Source organism: Entelurus aequoreus, linkage group LG16 (genome assembly GCF_033978785.1).
Source record: "Entelurus aequoreus isolate RoL-2023_Sb linkage group LG16, RoL_Eaeq_v1.1, whole genome shotgun sequence".
NCBI lineage: Eukaryota > Metazoa > Chordata > Actinopteri > Syngnathiformes > Syngnathidae > Entelurus > Entelurus aequoreus.
In genome coordinates, this window is record NC_084746.1 from 36,057,403 (window position 1) to 36,080,248 (window position 22,846).

At 41.5% G+C, this 22,846-nt stretch overlaps 1 protein-coding gene across 4 annotated transcripts in view; it reads left to right on the plus strand.

The window, feature by feature from the left end:
- The window catches only part of LOC133630904 (neurocan core protein-like), a 134,205-nt gene that overhangs the window by 46,756 nt on the left and 64,603 nt on the right, over positions 1 to 22,846 (plus strand). For all 4 annotated transcript variants that reach the window (XM_062022739.1, XM_062022738.1, XM_062022737.1 and 1 more), the window contains one exon: positions 19,330 to 19,409. In XM_062022739.1, coding sequence (XP_061878723.1) covers positions 19,337 to 19,409 — 73 coding nt within the window. In that variant the 5' untranslated portion in view covers positions 19,330 to 19,336. The remainder of the gene's footprint in view (positions 1 to 19,329; positions 19,410 to 22,846) is intronic.

The following is a 22,846-nucleotide window of genomic DNA, read 5'->3' on the forward strand; positions in this document are numbered from 1 at the left end:
ACAAGACTTAAAACACTGCACTGTGGGAGCAGTTCGAACATGGAGGGGCAGAGTGTTCCAGAGCTTAGGGCCGACCACAAAGGCCCTGTCTCCCCTGGTTTTAAGTCTCGTCTTGGGCACCACGAGCTGGAGCTGGCTCTCGGACCTCAGAGCGCGCGCAGGAGTGTAAATTTGGATGAGGTCCGAGATATAATGAGGTGCCAGTCCATGCAAAGCTTTAAAAGCAAACAGCAAGTTTTTAAAATCAATTCTAAAATGAACAGGGAGCCAGTGCAAAGTCTCAAGAATTGGGGTTATATGCTCGCGTTTCCTGGCCCCTGTTAAAAGTCGTGCTGCCGCGTTCTGGAATAACTGCAACCGGGAGATAGCTTTTTGGCTAATGCCAGCATAAAGTGCATTGCAGTAGTCCAGGCGACTTGAAGTAAAAGCATGCAGGACTTGTTCAAAAAGGTTAAAAGATAAAAACGGTATTACCTTTGCTAAAAGACGAAGATGATAAAAACACGATTTTAAAACGCCATTGACTTATTTGTCAAGTTTAAAATCGCTGTCTATAGTGACGCCGAGGCTGGTGACTTTGCGACCCACATAATTTTCTAATGGTCCCAAGTCAGTGAGGGCTCGACCAAAAACTAAAATTTCAGTTTTTCCCTCATTCAACACCCAGAAACGCCGCCGTCTTCGCTTGGCTCGAGCTCACCTAAGATGGACTGATGCACAACATACACATTAACTTGACCCTGTTAAAAACTATATTGTTATGTTATGGCAGGCCTGGCAACCCACGACTCGCGAGCCTCATGCGGCTTTTTGGCTGGTTTCATGCGGCTCTTAAAGGCCTACTGAAATGAATTGTTTTTATTTAAACGAGAATAGCAGATCCATTCTATGTGTCATACTTGATCATTTCGCGATATTGCCATATTTTTGCTGAAAGGATTTAGTAGAGAAAATCGACGATAAAGTTCGCAACTTTTGCTCGCTGATAAAAAAAAGCCTTGCCTGTACCGGAAGTAGCGTGACGTCACAGGAGCTAGTATTCCTCACAATTCCCCGTTGTTTACAATGGAGCGAGAGATTCGGAGCGACAAAGCGACAATTACCCCATTAATTTGAGCGAGGATGAAAGATTCGTAGATGAGGAACGTTACAGTGAAGGACTTGAGAGGCAGTGATGGACGTATCTTTTTTTCGCTCTGACCGTAACTTAGGTACAAGCTGGCTCATTGGATTCCACACTCTCTCCTTTTTCTATTGTGGATCACGGATTTGTATTTTAAACCACCTCGGATACTATATCCTCTTGAAAATGAGAGTCGAGCACGTGAAGTGGACATTTAAAGTGACTTTTATCTCCACGACAATACATCGGTGACACACTTAGCTACTGAGCTAACGTGATAGCATCGTTCTCAAATGAAGATAGAAACAAAAGAAATAAACACCTGACTGGAAGGATAGACAGAAGATCAACAATACTATTAAACAATGTACATGTAACTACACGGTTAAAAATTCTCAGCCTGGTAAGGCTTAACAATGCTGTTGCTAACGACGCTAAGGCTAATTTAGCAACTTAGCAACCGGACCTCACAGAACTATGACAAAAACATTAGCGCTCCACCTACGCCAGCCAGCCCTCATCTTCCCATCAACAGCCATGCTCACCTGCGTTCCAGCGATCGACGGCACGACGAAAGACTTCATCCGTGGGTTTGGCGGCAAGCATCGGCTAGGCGTAGTAAGTAGTCCTTGTTTTTCAACCGGAAGTGTGGCGGGAATTTTAAAATTGCACTTTATAAGTTAACCCGGCCGTATTGGCATGTGTTTCAATGTTAAGATTTCATCATTGATATATAAACTATCAGACTGCGTGGTCGGTAGTAGTGGGTTTCAGTAGGCCTTTAACTCTATTAGTGCCCACGAGGTGTAGACGCGACAAACTCTTTGATGTCGGAGGCCCACGTTGCCTGTACTGTACTGTAGTATAACTACTCTGCCTGGCGTTCGCTGGGACGAAAAACACTACATTTCCCAAAATGCGGTGTGACTGAGACACTCAGCCGCTTCATTGACTTCCGTTCAGCACAAAGAGGGCGTTTTCTCAAAATCTAGCTTGTAAAACACTGTGGCGTTCAACACGTGGACTCTTTTATCGGCCGTGACACTAACGATGCAGCGCAGAATTGTTAAAAAGCCGTCCTGAGTGAAAGAAAAGATCATCACGAAAAAAAAAGGAAATACTTGGATTACAATACTCTGATTACTTTTTTCGCCTGGCTTAAGCCGGTTTGAGTTGCACATAAGAAGAAGAAGCCGAAGCCGATTTGAGTGACGTCAAACGTGCATGTGCGTGAGATCACAGTAGTAAACAATTTGTGACAAGTTTGCTCTCAAAATGGCAGGGAAAAAAAGCACAGCAAAACAAAAATATGAAGAAGAACACAGGACATTTTTAACAGAGTGAGAGAGTTTATATTTTTTTGTTGAACGTAATGGCAAGCCATTCTGCCTTATGTCAGGCGTCATTAGCGCACTTCAACGCTTCAAATCTTCAGCATCACTTCAGTTCACTCCATGCTAACATCGACCAGGAATTTCCAAACGGGACAGAACTTCGCAAGCACAAGTTGGCCACTTTGAAAAGTCAGGCAGAAAAGCAGAAACAGTTTTTCCCAAAATTTACAAATCACTCAGAGACTGTAACGTTTGCATCATATCAACTGGCTTGGAACATTGCACAGGCTAAAAAGCCATACAATGAAGGGGACTTCGTTAAAAAATGCCTCAGTGACGCTGTTGAAATCTTGTCTCCTGAAGACGACAAACTAATAAGAAGGGTATCAGAAGTCCAACTGTGCCGCCACACTGTTGAACGCAGAATATCAGACATTAACATGGCTATCGAATCACAGTTGCACTCTGACCTTCAAGCATGTGAGTATTCTAGAGTTGCATTGGATGAGTTGTGACAAAGAAGACAAGCCTCAGTTGACAATATTTGCACGGTCAGTGTCAAACGATTGTGTGATAAAAGAAGAACTCCTTGATATTGTGCCATTAAAAGACAGAACCTGTGGCATAGATGTGAAAGAAACAATGATGGCTGCATTTGCGAAAGCAAATCTGCCCATACAGAAACTAACTGCAATAGCCACGGATGGAGCACCAGCCATGATCGGATCTGCGAATGGGCTTGTGGGGCTGTGCAAAGCTGACGAAACATTTCCCGAGTTTTGGAATTTCCACTGCATTATCCACAGGAAGCAACTCGGGTCTAAATCATTGAATTTAGACAAACTCATTAAGCCTGTGATGGAAATCGTCAACTACATCCGCACACATGCACTTAACCACAGGCAATTCAGGAATCTTATCGCTGAGCTGGACCAAGGGCTTCCAGGTGACCTGCCGCTGCACTCTCTCGCTTTTTTGAGCTTTTGGATGCTGTGAAACTCTTCATGGAAGAGAAGGACAAGGACTACCCCGAGCTCTCGGACCTCGAGTGGATTATGGATCTGGCCTTTTTGGTCGACATGCTGTGTCACTTGGACAGACTGAACCTGACCCTGCAGGGTAAGTTAAGAATGCTGCCTGACCTGGTGCAAAGTGTGTTTGCGTTCGTCAACAAACTGAAGCTGTTCAAGGCGCATATTCAAAAGGGAGATTTAACGCATTTTCCCACTCTGCTGAAAGCCAGCGGACAAGTCACCAGCGCCAGAGACATATGCGACACTGGTTGAAAACCTGCACAAAAGCTTTGTGACCCGGTTCCGTGATCTACAACTGAAAAGGCCACAGATTACATTTCTCGTCGACCCATTTAATGCGGATACGGACTGTTTGAAAGCCCCGCTCGTCACAGATGAGGCTGCGGCTGAGTTGGAGATGATCGATCTTTGTGAGAAGGACCAACTGAAAGCTGCTCAATAAAGTTCCCATGAATAAACAGCTTTTAATAAATTGTGATTCACATAATTTGCTAAATATGTGATGTATGTTAGATTATGACAAATGTTTCAATAAGGTTGAATATCTTTATCAGGGTTCTTCTTCCTTGTACTTTGTAAACACTTGGAAAAGTTTTTAAGTGTTGTACATGCATACAAATGTTTAAAGTTTAAATTTTGTCCAAGGTATTATTTCTCCTCTTTTGATGAGAATAATTGTTTTACATTCTTGGGTAGCAGGTTATAGTTTGCTTTGTGCATAAATCAATATTTTTATGTTTTATCCTAGCTGACTTCTTTTTAACACAGTTAGTGAATTGAGCATTAATTTGTAGTTATTTCTCCATATTTCTACACAATAACTAAAACATGGTAACACTAGCAAGCAGTAGAGAACATGGAGTGATTTCTAGTCCAGAGCATGTTTTACTTGGTTTATTATTTAAGTATTTCTTGCTATTTTATGTTATATATTCAATCAATCAATCAATGTTTATTTATATAGCCCTAAATCACAAGTGTCTCAAAGGGCTGCACAAGCCACAACGACATCCTCGGTACAGAGCCCACATACGGGCAAGGAAAAACTCACCCCAGTGGGACGTCGGTGAATGACTATGAGAAACCTTGGAGAGGACCGCATATGTGGGTAACCCCCCCCTCTAGGGGAGACCGAAAGCAATGGATGTCGAGTGGGTCTGACATAACATTGTGAAAGTCCAGTCCACAGTGGATCCAACACATCAGCGAGAGTCCAGTCCACAGCGGGGCCAACAGGAAACCATCCCGAGCGGAGACGGGTCAGCAGCGCAGAGATGTCCCCAACCGATGCACAGGCTAGTGGTCCACCCGGGGTCCCGACTCTGGACAGCCAGCACTTCATCCATGGCCACCGGACCTATGCAACTCCCCCTCGCAAGGGACAGGGGAGAAGAGGAGAGAAGAAAAGAAACGGCAGATCAACTGGTCTAAAAAAGGGGGGTCTATTTAAAGGCTAGATTATACAAATGAGTTTTAAGATGGGACTTAAATGCTTCTACTGAGGTAGCATCTCTAACTGTTACCGGGAGGGCATTCCAGAGTACTGGAGCCCGAATAGAAAACGCTCTATAGCCCGCAGACTTTTTTTTGGCTCTGGGAATCACTAATAAGCCGGAGTTCTTTGAACGCAGATTTCTTGTCGGGACATATGGTACAATACAATCGGCGAGATAAGCTGGAGCTAAACCGTGTAGTATTTTATACGTAAGTAGTAAAACCTTAAAGTCGCATCTTAAGTGCACAGGAAGCCAGTGCAGGTGAGCCAGTATAGGCGTAATATGATCAAACTTTCTTGTTTTTGTCAAAAGCCTTGGAGCCGCATTTTGTACCAACTGTAATCTTTTAATGCTAGACATAGGGAGACCCGAAAATAATACGTTACAGTAATCGAGACGAGACGTAACGAACGCATGAATAATGATCTCAGCGTCGTTAGTGGACAAGATGGAACGAATTTTAGCGATATTACGGAGATGAAAGAAGGCCGTTTTAGTAACACTCTTAATGTGTGACTCAAACGAGAGAGTTGGGTCGAAGATAATACCCAGATTCTTTACCGAGTCGCCTTGTGTAATTGTTTGGTTGTCAAATGTTAAGGTGGTATTATTAAATAGATGTTGGTGTCTAGCAGGACCGATAATCAGCATTTCCGTTTTCTTAGCGTTGAGTTGCAAAAAGTTAGCGGATATCCATTGTTTAATTTCATTAAGACACGCCTCCAGCTGACTACAATCCGGCGTGTTGGTCAGCTTTAGGGGCATGTAGAGTTGAGTGTCATCAGCATAACAGTGAAAGCTAACACCGTACTTGCGTATGATGTCACCCAGCGGCAGCATGTAAATACCAGAGGTGGGACCAAGTCATTGCTTTGCAAGTCACAAGTAAGTCTCAAGTCTTTGCCCTCAAGTCTCGAGTCAAGTCCCGAGTCAAGACAGGCAAGTCCAGAGTCAAGTCCAAAGTCAAGACTGGAAAGTCTCAAGTTGAGTCCCAAGTCCTGCATTTTGAGTTTCGAGTCCTTTCAAGTCCTTTTAACCACAGACTAATATTTTTACACAGATTGTGTATGCTTTTAAAACGCTGTATTTATTTATTAAAACAAGTGCATTTGAAATTGCAAGAAAAAAAATAGTGTTGACATTGCAATTCATAATAGCACTATTAACAGTAATTTTAATAGTTTACACAATTTTAAACATTTAACTCATTCCTTTACAGAATAAACACATTTGCAAAAACAAACATTAACATACTATTGGTTGTATTATATGAAAATAATATTACCACAGAGTTGAGAAGGAGCAAAGATCTTCAATATTTGTATGTAAAAATCACAAATAAATCTTCTGGGGGAGGATGACGCCCCTACAGGGGTTTGGTTTACAAACTTTCAGCCCCACCTAAAACAAAATTCACCAGCCGCCACTGATTATGATGCATTCTCATTTTAGGCAAAATATAAGACAATACTTTCTTAACTGTATAATTGTAACCAGGAATAAGTCTTCAAGTAACAATATTCAAATACTAACATTGTTGGGTAAAACAGCATTTGGTTTTATTCTGAATGTAGTGAAACAGATTGGTGGTTTTAGCTGATATAAAGACTTTCAGGTGTTTATATATGTTTAAGTATTTGGCAGACGCTTTTATCCAAAGCGACATACATAAAAAATACATACATAACAATCACTGTAAACATGATCATTTAAGGGAAGAATGTAATACAAAATATCAATACAAAGTGTCAAGACAGAATAAACTCTCTGCTGCTGCAGCAACAGAGATACAGTCTATAGGTCCCTAAGATATATATATATCTAATGTATTCATACATTGTTTATGTAGGATATACGCATGTATATATAACCTAATCATATTGTTTCTTCAATTTAAAAATAGCTTACCGTTTTTTCCCCCTTCTCTGGGATTATATTCCCAGTTTTGATCTCGGACGTCTGGTCACTTATAGCGTATAAGAATATTATATTACTGTTAAGCAAACTATGAATAATAAAACTTGCCAAAACATGTGTCCGTTATCATAGCTACACGTATGACAAAAAAACGCGTGAAAATCAGTGGTATTCAGTGAGGTAAAATGAATTAAATGCGCTGACAGTTCATTGCTCCTGACAAATGAATTGCACTGAGTGGAGCGGATCACCACTCCAAGATGGCGGCCCCGCGTCTCGTCTGCGCCAGTAGGCAGTAGCGCTCGATGCTGCGTACCCTTAAAACATGTCTATGGTTATAACGTTAGCAGTGAGTTTACAGCCTCACTGATTTAACTACACAGCAAATAAAAGTCATGTTCCTTAGCCAATAAACGTTATCTTACATTCAAAACTGACCCTTCTTTGGGCAACTTCAAATGTCGAACGAAGTTGGAAGTTGTTGCGTCTCCGTCTGTAATATTCGAACTGCGTGATTTGCATACGCAATTAGTTTTTTGTTGACCAAGTCGTAGTTTTTATACCCGAACGAAACCAACTTTGGCATAATTGTTTCTCTCTGCCGCATTGTTTGACAACTCTTGTTCGGTGGTTGTCCGGCAATTTGATTGGATGAATGCTGTGTGATGAAAACAACGTATAACTAATTTGATTGGCTGTTGTACTGACAGCACACCAGCTGACAGGCAGCACACACGCTGATAGACAGACAGACACGTACAAAATGAAAGATACGGAGCGCTCCCAAATAACTTTTTAAGCTTTGGGTTTTGGGGAAAGTAGCAAGTCATGTCAAGTCAAAAGGCTCAAGTCCAAGTGAAGTCACAAGTCATTGATGTTAAAGTCTAAGTCGAGTTGCAAGTCTCTTTACATTTTGTCAAGTCGAGTCTAAAGTCATCAAATTCATGACTCGAGTCTGACTCGAGTCCAAGTCATGTGACTCGAGTCCACACCTCTGGTAAATACTAAAGAGTGCAGGGCCAAGAACCGAACCCTGGGGAACTCCGCACGTTACCTTGACATAGTCCGAGGTCACATTGTTATGGGAGACGCACTGCATCCTGTCAGTAAGATAAGAGTTAAACCAAGACAAGGCTAAGTTTGACATACCAATACGTGTTTTGATACGCTCTAATAAAATATTATGATCGACGTATCGAAAGCGGCGCTAAGATCAAGAAGCAGCAACATAGATGACGCATCAGAATCCATCGTTAGCAATAGATCATTAGTCATTTTTGCGAGGGCTGTCTCCGTAGAGTGATTTGCCCTGAAACCGGATTGAAAAGATTCACAGAGATTGTTAGTCAGTAAGTGTTCATTTAGCTGCTGTGCAACAATTTTTTCGAGAATTTTGGAAATAAACGGAAGGTGGGAGACCGGTCGGTAGTTTACCATGAGGTCAGGATCGAGGTTAGGTCTTTTGAGCAGAGGATGAATAACCGCTTTTTTGAATGCTAGGGGAACAGTGCCGGAGGAAAGTGATAAGTTTATAATATTTAACACTGATGGACCTAATAATACAAAAAGTTCCTTGATAAGTTTCCCAGGAAGTGGGTCAAGTAAACATGTTGTTTGTTTTATCCCACTTACACGCTGTAATAATTCCTCTAATGTTATTTCATCAAAAATAGAGAGACTATTTTGGAGGGCAGTGTCCGTCGTATATACAGTCGTATTTGTGTTAATAGAACCCAGTTGTAGCTGGGATGCGTTGTCTTTAATCTCCTTTCTAATGAGTTAAATTTTCTTATTAAAGAAATTCATAAAATCATCTGCCGAGTGGGTGGAGCTACTGGGAGGAGTCCCTTGTTGGGTTAGCGATGCTACTGTACTAAACAGAAATTTAGGATCGTTTTTGTTGAGGTGGATGAGATTTGAGTAGTATTTAGCTTTAGCTAAGGTAAGCATGCGTTTATAAGTTATTAAACTATCACTCCATGCTTGATGGAAAACCTCAAGTTTAGTCGCGGGCCATTTGCGTTCCAGTTTTCTACATGATAATTTATGAGCTCTAATTTCTTCTGTAAACCATGGGGTGTGCCTTTTAGGGGCCCTTTTTTGCTTTAGCGGTGCTATACTATCAATAATTTCGCGCAAGGCATCGTCAAAGTTGTTAGTGAGGTTATCAATAGAGCCGACATAATTTGGGAATGGTGCCATTACCGAAGGCAGTAGGTCAGCAAGAGTCATCGTTGTGGCAGCATTAATGTTGCGGCCGCTATAGCAGTTATTATTATTATTAGCTTGTTGACAATGAGTCAAAACTTCAAATTTTATAAGGTAATGATCGGACATTACTTTAGTATATGAAAGTATCATAACTTTGGAGGTGGTGACACCCCTGACAAGCACTAGATCTATTGTATTACCGTTGCGATGCGTGGGTTCATGTATTATTTGTGTAAGACCACAGCTATCAATTATGGTTTGGAGCGCCACGCACTGAGGGTCCGATGGGGTATTCATATGGATATTAAAGTCCCCCATTATGATTATATTGTCGGCGTGCGTCACTAGATCAGCAACGAACTCTGAGAATTCACTGATAAAGTCCGAATAGGGCCCAGGGGGGCGGTAGATAACAGCCAGGTCGAGAGGTAGCGGTGTGACAGACCTCATAGTAAGCACGTCAAACGATTTATATTTATTATTTAGGTTAGGGGTAAGGTTGAAATTTTCATTGTATATTAGTGCGACACCCCCTCCCCTTTTAAGAGGACGGGCAACATGCGCATTCGTATAGTTAGGAGGAGATGCCTCATTGAGCGCAAAAAATTCGTCTGGTTTGAGCCAGGTTTCGCTAAGACCAATGACGTTAAGATTGTTGTCTCTAATGACCTCATTAACTAATAACGCCTTGGGAGACAATGATCGTATGTTTAAAAAGCCCATATTATAGGTATTGGGCTGTTTTGACGAGTTTTTGTTAAGATTATCCGTAGTGGCAATATTAACAATGTTGCGTTTATTATGCGTAGTGCACTTTAAATAGTTTCGACCATATCTAGGTATTGATATGACGGGAATTTTCCGATTGTTTGCTTGGTGCTGCAATAGACTGGACATATCATAATTTGCCACCTCAGTAGAATGCATGTCCACCTCTGACACAGACACAACAGAAAAAACATTATGTGAATTGTGTATTATTCTAAGAGAATTGCTATGCGTACATGGATTATCCAGCCTGGCGCTGGCTAGTTCTAGCTTAACTGACTCCTCACCCGGACTAACAGACATTGTAATTGCCTGTGACCGGGCTTGCTCTAGTGTAGTCAGTCAAGTGAGACTTAAATAGTAGTCTATGTTTCTAGACAGGATGGTGGCGCCTTCCTGGTTAGGGTGAAGGCCGTCTCTCATCAGCAAGCCTGGTTTGCCCCAGAAAGAGGGCCAGTTATCAATAAACGTTAGTCCCTGTTGCCTACAGAAGCTAGACAGCCATTTGTTAAGCGAGACTAATCTGCTATATCTCTCATCATTGCCTCTCGCAGGCAGGGGGCCAGAGACAATTACTCGATACCTGGACATCTTTCTGGTGAGATCACAAGTCCTGGCTATGTTTATCTTTGTAATCTCTGACTGTCTCATTCTAGTGTCATTGGAGCCAAAGTGTACAACTATATTCGCATAATTAGTGGTGCGATTAGCCTGTCGTACGTGTTTACTAGGCCTGTTGCGAGTTAGCTCCCTAAGATTAGCTTCAATGTCAGGTGCTCTGGCCCCGGGGATACAGTTTACTGTGGCTGGTTTGCTAAGCTTTATGTTTCGGGTGATGGAGTCCCCTATGACTAAGGTGTGGTGCCCGGTAGACTGGGGTGTAGGACTAGCTAAAGAGCTAAATCTATTATGCGTCTCAACCGGTACACCGTAGCTTGTAGGCCGCTTAGGACTGCTACAAGCTGGGCTAGTTAGCTCGCTACAGCTAACGCTAGCAGATGTGTCCGCAACATCTAAAGTTACGACATTACTCTGCTCTAACTGGCGGACACGGCCCTCTAGCAGAGCCAACCTCTCCGTGAGTATGGTGCAAGATGCGCAGGAAGCCATTACTCACAGTGTTTTCTGTCACCGAGTGAAGTTCCTGCTGTCCTCAGGGAAGTGGTCGCGGTCTGCGGGAGTAGCTTCCTACTTACCTTCTGAACGGCGCTGCCTTTCTCTGCGCTAGCTTAGCAGCTAGCTAGCTGAGGAAAGGGTGGTGGGACAGAGATCGGGTGATTTGCAAGTTAAATAGTACCACTAAATATGTTTGAGAGTGATAAAGAAAGCTGTAGAACAATTAAAAGCACACAGATAGAGCGATACTTAGCCTTTTTCGCAACAGCGAACAGACGGCGAGCAGTCACGCACGGTGTTTATAGGAGTTTTCCAGTTTATTTTATCGTCGATTATCACAACCAGAAATGTGATTTATTTTTCTCTTTCAATGTCTACTTGTCATAACGGGGGGGTCGCAGCTTACTGCGAGGTTTGTTCTCCCGGGATGCAAACGGACTATTTCGGACAAAACTTGCAGGTAGGAACATATTTATTTTCTCAATTAATCCACAAAGACCGGAACCAAACAAAAGAAAAGCGTGCCGTTCACACGAGAAGCTAATGAACAAAAAAATCTTAACGCAGGAAACATAGAAGCTAAACACTTAACATGGACTATGGCATGGAATAAACAAGACTTACTGTGGCATGAAACAACTAACACTTACGTGGACACGGCATGAATCGAACAACTAGCATAAACTTGGAATCGGACATGAAAACGAGCAGCATGAACTATGGTATCACATGAAACAAGCAATGACGCCAGGACGACTGACTGGCAAAGACAGGCTTAAATAATGGTCTCTTGATTAGAGCAAGTGCGTGTCCCGAACACCAGAGGCAGGTGGAACTAATAAGTCGCCATGGTAACTAAAACAAACAAGGGTGCACAAAAACAGGAACTATTTGAGTCTAAAACTAACAGAACATAACAAAAACATGATCCGGACCACGGATCATGACACTATTCTGTTTATTTGTATTTGTATTTGACTTTCTCTCCTGCTGTTACTGACTAACCTTATTTAAATTTTACCGAGATTCGAAGATAGTCTGTTTTTGTCAAACCATCTTTTTAACTTGTTAATTTATTCTGTTCTCATTTTTATTAGCTTCTGTGCTTGTACGCCGGAAATTATTTTTAAAGATTCCGACGTGTGAATGCCTAGCTTCATGTATTGCTTCCTGTTGGTTAAGTAACTTGTAACTCAGTTCATGCCCAAACCCTCTGATGCCAAAGCGTTGTATTTGTTAATCAAGATATTATGGTTAACTTTGTCAAATATTTTGGTAGTACCATAAACACTGCGGCTGCACAATGTTTACCAGTCATGACCCGGTGTGGACCACTCCTCTCTGAAATGTTTGAAGACGTCCTACGACCCTCTGCTTTCCCCCAATTGACTGGACTCTCACATTATCATGAATAATGCAATAACTGTACACACTTGGCATCCATTGCAGCCGTTCACCCAAGAGGGTGGTCCCCACATCTGCTGTCCCTTCCCAAGGTTTCGGAATTTTCCCATTATGGGTTTAGAGTTTTTCTTTGCCCGGATATGGGTGTCGGATCAGGGGATGTCACTATAGTTTGTGCAGCCTTTTCAAAGTTTTTGAAAACTTCTGAGGCACTTGTGATGTATAATAACTTGTGATATATAAGTAAACTTTGATTGATTGATTGATTGATTGATTAATTGATTGACCATCAATTGCATTACTAATTTCCTTCATTATTTTGATTAGAGACATCGATGTTGAAATGTATCCGTTTGCCCGCAAGCATTCCACTCATGAATTTTTCAAATCTGTTGAATAATTTTTTTAAATAATTTTTGAAAATTCTGGATTTAAGGAAAGGTCTATAGTTTCTAAATTGGTGTTAGGTTTTATATATTGGTAAAACTTTTTATATATTTTTAATCTTGTTCGGGAATTAGTTGCTGGCGTTCTTTTGTCATGATCCGTTGCCCGGATCATGTTTGGTTTAGTTAAAGACTCCCTCAGTTCTGTTTCAGCACCCCTGGGTATGTGTTTTCTTTGTAGCCATGGGTGCTGATTATTTTCACCTGCCTCTGATTAGTGTTCGAGGCGCTCACCTGCTCCCGGCCACTGATCAAAGAGCTATTTATACCTGCTTTTCGCCACACTCGGTCTGGCTGTCTTGTTTGCCTCATACAACAGTTATGTTGAATACCTTTTTGATTCCTTAGCTAAGCTTCACCATTTGTTTGCCTGTTTCTATGCTAAGCTTTTGCACTAGCTTTTTCCTTAGCTTCCCGTGCTATCGGCACGCTTTCCTGTACTTTTGTATTTTGAACGATTTATGGAGAATAAATCATTATCCTACCTGCACTCTGCCTCTGGAGTTCCGTCTGCATCCTGGGAAAACGATCCGCGCATTAACATGCGACCTCGCCGTAACATCTTAAATTTTTCTTTTCAATAACTTTTTTAATCCTTTCCTTATTAATTCCGTTACAATCAATTAAGGTCTTGGGTTTGCATGTATTTATAATTTTATTTTTTTCCTCTGTCATGTCAGTGAAGAACATCGAACTGGGGTTTCTGTCTGGTATAAATCAAGTCCTCAGTTGACAAAGGATCTGGGCTCTTTTCTTCCAGACTTGGTAGTTATTGAAGCTTTCAAGTACTTTGTTCATATCGTCCTTTTTTATGTCTTTTCTGACTTCACAGCAGTCTGGAAAAGCACAAATTAAAGGAGATTTGGGTCATCTCGTCTCCTTCAGCGGACATTTGACTGCTAATCCGTGAACTCTATGAGAATCTCTGTCACTGTGCTCACTGGCTTCTTAAAGTAGAGTACCATCTATTCAGACAACGTGGTCGACAGAATGTGTCGGATGGACGTCTGCATTGAAGTCCACTGAAGCATTTTAGAGACTTCTGGCTCGTTTCGCCTGAAGACACAATGCGTATGAAAGTAAAGAGGCGTGACTTTGAAAGAGGCGTTCACAACATCTCATGTCTTGTCCACAACAAAAAGGTAGTGCTAGTTAGTATGCAGCCGGTGTTATTGGGTGGTAACTGCACCGTATGTTGTAAATCCCCACTGGTAAACCTCTGAATGGCTGCTGTCTTTGGGCACAGAGTGTTGGGTATTGTGTTGCGTCCATTCACATGTCCACAGGCTAAACTGTGAATTCAGTTGGTGTGGATCGGGGTTGCTGGGACCCTGCCAGGGCGAGCCTCTGTGATACAACACTTTTCATGCTTCCCGATGCTGCATGGGGCAAATGGAGTTCCGTGACCCTGTCTAAAGCTTCACAAAGCACCACCCGGGGTCGCCAACATGCAGAGTCCAGAAGCCCGACCCCAATCTGTCAGAGCCCATCACAAGGTCCAAACCCTCCGTTCAGACTCAGGACATTTGAAGTGTGTTCCTCAGTGGGGTACCACCCGCACCAGAATCCCCAATTTTCCATCCAACTTGGTTTCTATCAAAAACCACTCAGTGACTTGTTTTGTGACATATGATCTCAGAAGAGTGTGTTTTTTATTTCACCTCATACACTTTTACTTAACCTTTAACGAGCCAGAAAGAAAGACTATTCTTCTGTTTAGACACAAAACTGTTGCGTAACCGTCATTCAGAGCGTCAGGGCTGCTGCTGGACCGAGTTGCAGTTCCCTTTGTGAAAATTAAGTGGCCGGATTTTGCTTTATGTACCGTATTTTCCGGACTATAATGCACACTTAAAATCCTTTTTTTTCCTCAAAACTCGACAGTGCGCCTTATAACTCTGTTTTTTCTTACCGACCTCAAAGCTATTTTATTTGGTACATGGTGAAATTATAAGTGTGACCAGTAGATGGCAGTCAAACATTAGAGATACATGTAGACTGCAATATGATGGCAGTCACACATAAGCGATGCGTTAAGACTGCAATATGACTCAAGTAAACAACACCAACATTTTATATGTTCCATTGAAAATATAGAACATTACACACAGGGCTTAAAAATCTATCAAAATGTTTTAGTACGACTTTGGTAAGCTATGAAGCCGCACTGCTTGATGGATTGTACTGTGCTTCAACATAGGAGTATTATTATGGTGTGTGTATAAGGTAAGAAATATTATCTGGCGTTTTGTTTCGCAATATTATGCAAAAGCAATTTTTCTGACCTTCTGGTACCTGCTGATCTGTATTTGGGATCTGCTTAAGTCATGAAAATGTGTGCGCGTCCGCTTTTGTAGTCTGTTCTTAGTACTGTAAGAACAGACTTACAGTACTAAGAACTGTAGTCGATAAGCTTCTTCTTTTTCTCTTATCTTCTTGTTATGGGACATTCATCCTCCGCTGTTGCCATTTATACTATAAAGTAGCGTAAAGTTCTTACTTATAGCTGTCAGTAAACTCACAATGAAAGTGCTAAAACATACCGGTGTAGTGAGTTTACATTATTCACCCAAGGAACTTTAGTTATTAGAGAGTTCCAGTCGGACGTTTTTTTACGGAACACATTTCCGGCGTTGTTGTTGCACTCGTGAGCCATGGATGAGAAGATGCTGCGTCGTTATTGATTTAAGTAAAGTCTGAATTTCAGTAAAATAGTTAGCTCAATCTTTTGACCCTTCTTCCACTCCCGTCCTTGCACGCTACACCGCTACAACAAAGATGACGGAGAGCCACGTAAATAAGACCGCCCACAAAACAGCGCATCCTGAAGTGACTGTCAGAAAGCGGCTTGAAGATGATCTGTAAAACATAATCAATGCAACATTTTGACCAAAGAACCACCATTACATGTTATGTAGACCAGTGGTCCCCAACGACCGGGCTGTACCGGGCCGCGCAAGAAATAGAAAAAATAAAAAAATATTTTTTTTATTTATTATTAAAAAAAAATTAAATCAACATAAAAAACACGATATATACATAGTGCAGGGGTCGGCAACCCGCGGCTCCGGAGCCGCATGCGGCTCCTTGACCACTCTGATGCGGCTCAGCTACATACATGCCGACCCCCCCGATTTTCCCAGGAGATTTATGGATCTCAGTGTCTCTCATAGATTACTCCCAGGGAAAAAATAATCCTATTTACACTCTAATTACTAAATAAAGGGCGTGCCCTAATTGCACTGCAGTAATTGTCCTGTATAGCATTTACATACAGCGTGCCAGTCCAGCCACATGTTGCATGTTGTTATTACTTGCACACACAGGAGACAGCAAACCATACTTACTCATCAGCCACACAGCTTACACTGACGGTAGCCGTATCAAACAACTTTAACATTGTTACGTTACAAATATGCGCCACACTGTGAACCCACACCAAAAAAGAATGAAAAACACATTTCTGGAGAACATCCCACCGTAACACAACATAAACACAACACAACCATTACCCAGAATCCCATGCAGCCCTAACTCTTCCGGTCTACATTATACACCCCCGCTACCACCAAATCCCCCCACACATCAACCCCCCCCCCCCCCCTCTCCGTGCGTTGGTTGAGCGGAAGAGTTAGTGCTGCATGGGATTCTGGGTATTGGTACCGTCAGTGTAAGATGTGTGGCTGCTGAGTTAGTACGCCTTGCTGTCACTTACGTGAGCAAGCTGAAGTCGCATTCTACGTGTGGTTGAGCAGGTACACTGTTAGGGCAGACTGTAGAGGGCGCCAAATGCAGTGTCATCACGCTCTGATATTCGGGAGTCTCCCGGGAAAAATGAGAGGGTTGGCAAGCATGACGCTATCTAGCACCATTCATTCAAAACTCGCGGGCTGCACTAGCATCAAATTTCCACATTAAAGTGCGTGCCGGTGCGTGTGTCGGAGACCCCTGGTTAACATAGCACAAAGCATTTAAGCTTTGTATGCAGTGTTTTTCATTTTAAATTTTAAATTTTTTTTTTTGGCTCCCATTACTTTCTTTAATTTGTGAAACTTGCCAAAATGGCTCTTTGAGTGGTAAAGGTTGCCGACCCCTGACATAGTGTATATGTGTATGTCAATATAGATCAATACAGTCTGCAGGGATACAGTGCGAAAGCACACATGATTGTATTTCTTTATGAAAAAAAAAAAAAATTCCCCCACCCCCGGTCCTTGGGACAAATTTTCAAGCATTGACCGGTCCCCAGCTACAAAAAGGTTGGGGACCACTGATGTAGACCATAAAGAAGTATTTTCCATTTAGAAAAAAATAAAATGACCCATTTAATGCGCCCTATAATCCGGCGCGCTTTATATATGAAAAAGATCGAAAATAGACCATTCATCGGCAGTGCGCCTTATAATCCAGTGCGTTCTATGGTTCTGAAAATACGGTAACTAAAATGGACGCACCAAACCAGCTCATTTGTGCTTAATCCAATCTTCCAGTAAACTGCTGTTGGGAAAACAATGCTGATTTTTAAGCGTGGCCGTGTTTTCTTTCAACAAACTCCTCGTCATCTGCATCTCATGGCAGCGCGGGACAATCTGCCTCCCCATAGAGCTTCGGAGCTCCGGGCCGTCATCCAAATCCTGCGGCAAAGTCACTGGCTTAGTGAGAATGTGAGATTGGATTTCCAGTATAAGTGCACTCAAATAATTTCATAGTTGAGGAAGGCCCCTGGGATAAAGTAAGATGGCCTTGTTCCTCCTTGGTAAAGGAATGACCTAAATCACATGTGTCAAACTCAAGGCCCGGGGGCCAGATGTGGCCTGCAACTTCATTTTATTTGGCCCTCGAAAGCCTGGAAATAATATGTATCAATAAAGTACTGTAACTTTTCTTACTAAATGTATTCTTTCTTTCTATTTTGGGGAAAATATATGTACTCCATGTAATCGCAAATTATGTTAACTTAAATATTGTCTATCCATCCATCCATCCATTTCTACCGCTTGTCCCTTTTTTGGGGTAGCGGGGGGTGCTGGAGCCTATCTCAGCTGCATTCGGGCGGAAGGCGGGGTACAACCTGGACAAGTCGCCACCTCATCACAGGGCCAACACAGATAGACAGACAACATTCACACTCACATTCACACACTAGGGCCAATTTAGTGTTGCCAATCAACCTATCCCCAGGTGCATGTCTTTGGAGGTGGGAGGAAGCCGGAGCACCCGGAGGGAACCCACGCAGTCACGGGGAGAACATGCAAAATCCACACAGAAAGATCCCGAGCCCGGGATTGAACCCAGGACTACTCAGGACCTTCGTATTGTGAGGCACATGCACTAACCCCTGTGCCACCGTGCAGCCCTAAATATTGTCTAATTATGCAAAAATATACGATCAAACATTCAAACCATTTTTTAAATAGAAATACATACTAATAATAATGATTTCAAAGCAAGTTATCCATAAAATTGTGCAAAGTAAAAGATTTCATGGTAAAATTGTAAAATTTACTGTGGTTTTTACAGCATTTTTCTCTAAATGAAAAAAAACAGTATTTTTTTTACTGTTATAAACTGTGGTGCCGTTTTGGCAATACACTGAAAATTTTACAGTTGTTGATTTGCAGTAAAAAAAAACTTGCAGCTCAGGTGCCAAGATTTTCCTGTAGAATTGCAGTTTTGTTTTTTCACAGTAAAAAAACTCATGTAAATTTTACAGTAAAATTCTGGCAACTGAGCTGCATTTTTTTTTTTTTTTTACTATAAAAACAGCAGTACTGTTTTTACATTTACAGTAATATACACTACATTTTGAGGTGACATTATTGCAACTTATCATATTTTTTTACATTTTAGTTTAAAAAAAATCTACTAATAAAATGCTTTAAAATATTGTGTAATAATACTGTTACACTGTTAGAAGCGGCCCTCTGGGGCCAAACATAACTGCGATATGGCCCTCAGTGAAAACGACTTTGACAACTGTGACCTAAATGAATGTCGATGAACAAGTCGGCCATTATTCATTAGGTGGAGGTCTCATGTACTTTAAATGTTCCTAAGGGAAATTCAATGGGCAAAATAATCTACCGATTGAATCCAACATCTTCACTGGTGTGTTCCCTCATCTCTGGGTTCAAAGGTCTCACTGTCTCCAAATTAAACCACTCCCATGCACACACACGTCAAACACTGGTAATTGCTCAGGAAGTGAACTGTGGCTGCTTCAAAAGGTGTAATTTATTTTCTTTTTTTGTTCTTATGACATTATCACACGTTATCCCTCTGATTAGACAAACATCGTAGTGAACTGTCTCCAGGAACATTATGAGTAAAGTAGTATATTAATAATCATAATGGGCCCCGTTAACATTCAAACTGAATGGAATTTATTTTGTATATGCTCGTGATGTATCTTTATTAACAATCATTAACATTATTGGTAATTAAGAACACAATAACTAATTCTTGTCTCTTCCGTTGCAGGTCCAAGATGGTGCTTCCTCTGTGTCTGACCGGGCGACGCATCTTCTTGACTGTCGTGTTGCTGCACTGTTTTGGCTTAGGTGAGTTTTCCTTTCCTTTTTTTGTGTGTCCGTACACAAATTCTGATCTCTTGCCAACCACCAATAAGTGGAATTTTTCAGTAATTCTGGTTACAGTGCACAGTGACTGTATATAACAGACAGTATGTAAGTACAGCACGCCAGTGGTGTGCCGTCAGGGCCAGCAAGGCCTTCTCTGCTGGCCTAACATAACCAGAAATCATGATCATAATTAAAGATAAAAGTAATTTTTAATTTACTTTCCCTAAATATCTAAAAGTATTCATATTCTCTTCATGTAATTTTATGCTCTTTCCAGTGCTGTTGTTTTTAGGTTACAGTTTTTATCCAATCAGAATTCAGCTAACTTATGTGGCCATGCTGTACGAAATGTGCCCGGGGCCTTCAGAATTAACAATGCAGGCGTCAGTGCACTGTAAGTGAACGGGCACATACAGTTGATAGATAATTGCCATAGCCAATCAGATCACGAGTTGTTGTCAGTAAGGCCTTCTCGCCAAGTAAGTATCCAATCACAAGTTCTGAAAACAGGAAGTGGCACCGGAGCCATACGAGCCATAGAAAGCTACAAAAAACTCGCCGGTACTCACAAAGAAGGAGAGCACAATGTTGATTAGTTGGCAGATATATATTTGCAAGGCCATTTTCAAGAAGGATACTGAAGAGAAACTACATCTTGTGAGACGAGGTCGGCGATGAAATGGGGAAATGCCCGCCATTTCCACTCAAATCTACCGACTACGAGCGGTACAACTGGCTTATACGGCGTCAAATGGGTGCTACATATTGTGAATTCAAATATTTTATTTCTTAATTTTTTTATGTTTAATATAATTTTAGCAAATTTATTTTTGACAGTACCACATAAGATACACTATATTGCCAAAAGTATTTGGCCACCTGCCTTGACTCACATATGAACTTGAAGTGCCATCCCATTCCTAACCCATAGGGTTCAATATGATGTCGGTCCACCTTTTGCAGCTATTACAGCTTCACAAGGTTGCGGAGTGTGTTTTTAGGAATTTTCGACCATTCTTCCAAAAGCACATTGGTGAGGTCACACACCGATGTTGGTCGAGAAGGTCTGGCTCTCAGTGTCCGTTCTATTTCATCCCAAAATTGTTCTATCAGGTTCAGGTCAGGACTCTGTGCAGGCCAGTCAAGTTCATCCACACCAGACTCTGTCATCCATGTCTTTATGGACCTTGCTTTGTGCACTGGTGCACAGTCATGTTGGAAGAGGAAGGGGCCCGCTCCAAACTGTTCCCACAAGATTGGGAGCATGGAATTGTACAACATGTTTTGGTATCCTAGAGCATTCAAAGTTCCTTTCACTGGAACTAAGGGGCCAAGCCCAACTCCTGAAAAACAACCCCACACCATAATTCCTACTCCACCAAATTTCACACACGGCACAATGCACTCCGAAATGTACAGCCCTTTGAGACACTTGTGATTTAGGGCTATATAAATAAACATTGATTGATTGATTGAATGTACCGTTCTCCTGGTAATCTCCAAACCCAGACTGGTCCATCAGATTGCCAGATGGAAAAGCTGACCCTCTCTGTCAGTTTACGTGGCCTACCACTTGGTGGCTGAGTTGCTTTTGTTCCCAAACTCTTCCAATTTCTTATAATAAAGCCGACAGTTGACTTTGGAATATTTAAGAGCGAGGAAATTTCACAACTGGATTTGTTGCACAGGTGGCATCCAATGACAGTTCCACGCTGGAAATCACTGAGCTCCTGAGAGTGGCCCATTCTTTCACAAATGTTTGTAGAAACAGTCTCCATGTCTAAGTGCTTGATTTTATCCACCTGTGGCCGGACCAAGTGATTAGGACACCTGATCCTGATCATTTGGATGGGTGGCCAAATACTTGTGGCAATATAGTGTATGTTTTAATTGCTCATGCGGGTTAATTGATTTTTAAATGCGCCAGAAAATAACCCGTTTTGTACACTGTTGAGGTGTAAATGTGTTTCTGTATAATATTTCTCCAACACAGTCATGTGGTGACATAAATGATGGTATTTTGAGAGGTAATCATTGAAGTCGGACATCACTGAAGACCTAGGTGGGAAACGCACGGCCCGCCACTGCTGCACACACTTTTATAGGTGACTTTTAACCATACTTGCCAACCCTCCCGTTTTTAGCGGTAGAATCCCGGTATTCAGCGCCTCTCCCGACAACCTCCCAGCAGAGATTTTCTCCCGACAAACTCCCGGTATTCAGCCGGAGCTGGAGGCCACGCCCCCTCCAGCTCAATGCGGACCTGAGACTGAGTGGGGACAGCCTGTTCTCACGTCCGCTTTCCCACAATATAAACAGCTTGCCTGCCCAATGACGTCATAACATCTAGGGCTTTTAGAGAGTAGAGTGCACAACTGCGCACACAACAAGGAGACGAAGCAGAAGAACGAGGAAATTACAGACAGAATTCTAGCTGTAAATAACCACGATATTGGAGATCTCAAGGTTGGCAAGTATGCTTTTAACTAAATGCTGTGTTGACGCAAATATAAGACAGCCCTCTTTTTCAAGACCGGATTTTCAGCATTATAACTCCATCTTTTTTTGCTAACTTGTTAACAACCTTTAAGACATCTTTTTTTTTTTTTATAGATCTGACTCACTTGGGGAGAAATTGTTGTCCACATGCTGGTTTGCATGTACAGTGGAACCTTGATCTATGAACTTAATTGGTTCTTAACAGGGTTTGTAAATAGAAAACGTTGTATATTAAAAGCAATTTTCTCAGTAAGAAACAATGCTAACATAAATAATGGGTTCCAGCCTTGCCAAAGTCCATATTTTAGTAAATGTTTGCACACTGTAAAGCAGGCAAGCTACTTTTCAATTGACCAAGTTGTAGGGATCTATCTCATTCAGATATATAATTTTATTTATTTATTTATGAAAGAGTGGTTTTTGTTAACAAGTTAAAGGTGTTCGATGATAATACAAGCATGTTCAGGACATATAAATTCCTCTCTTTCATGAAGACAAGAATATAAGTTGGTGTATTACCTGATTCTGATGACTTGCATTGATTGGAATCAGACAGTAGTGTTGATAACATCCACATTTTCAAATGGAGGAGAAAATAAGTCCTCCTTTCTGTCCAATACCACATGAAAGTGGTTGGTTTTTGTCATCTTATTGTCCAGCTTCCATACTCTTTTTTTTTAATACACTTTACAAGTTTTTTTCATTTTAATTTCATTTCTTTTTATTCCTTTCATGAAAATGCATATATATAAGCCACGTACAGTTCACACTTTCATTGTTTTTTGTTTCTTGTACATTTCCATGATCAGAAAGGAGCAGATGGAAAAATAATATTCTTATATTTATCTGCCCCATTTTTTAACACAAATTATTTTATATGACTTTATCACTGTTCCCTCCACCAACACCCTAACTCC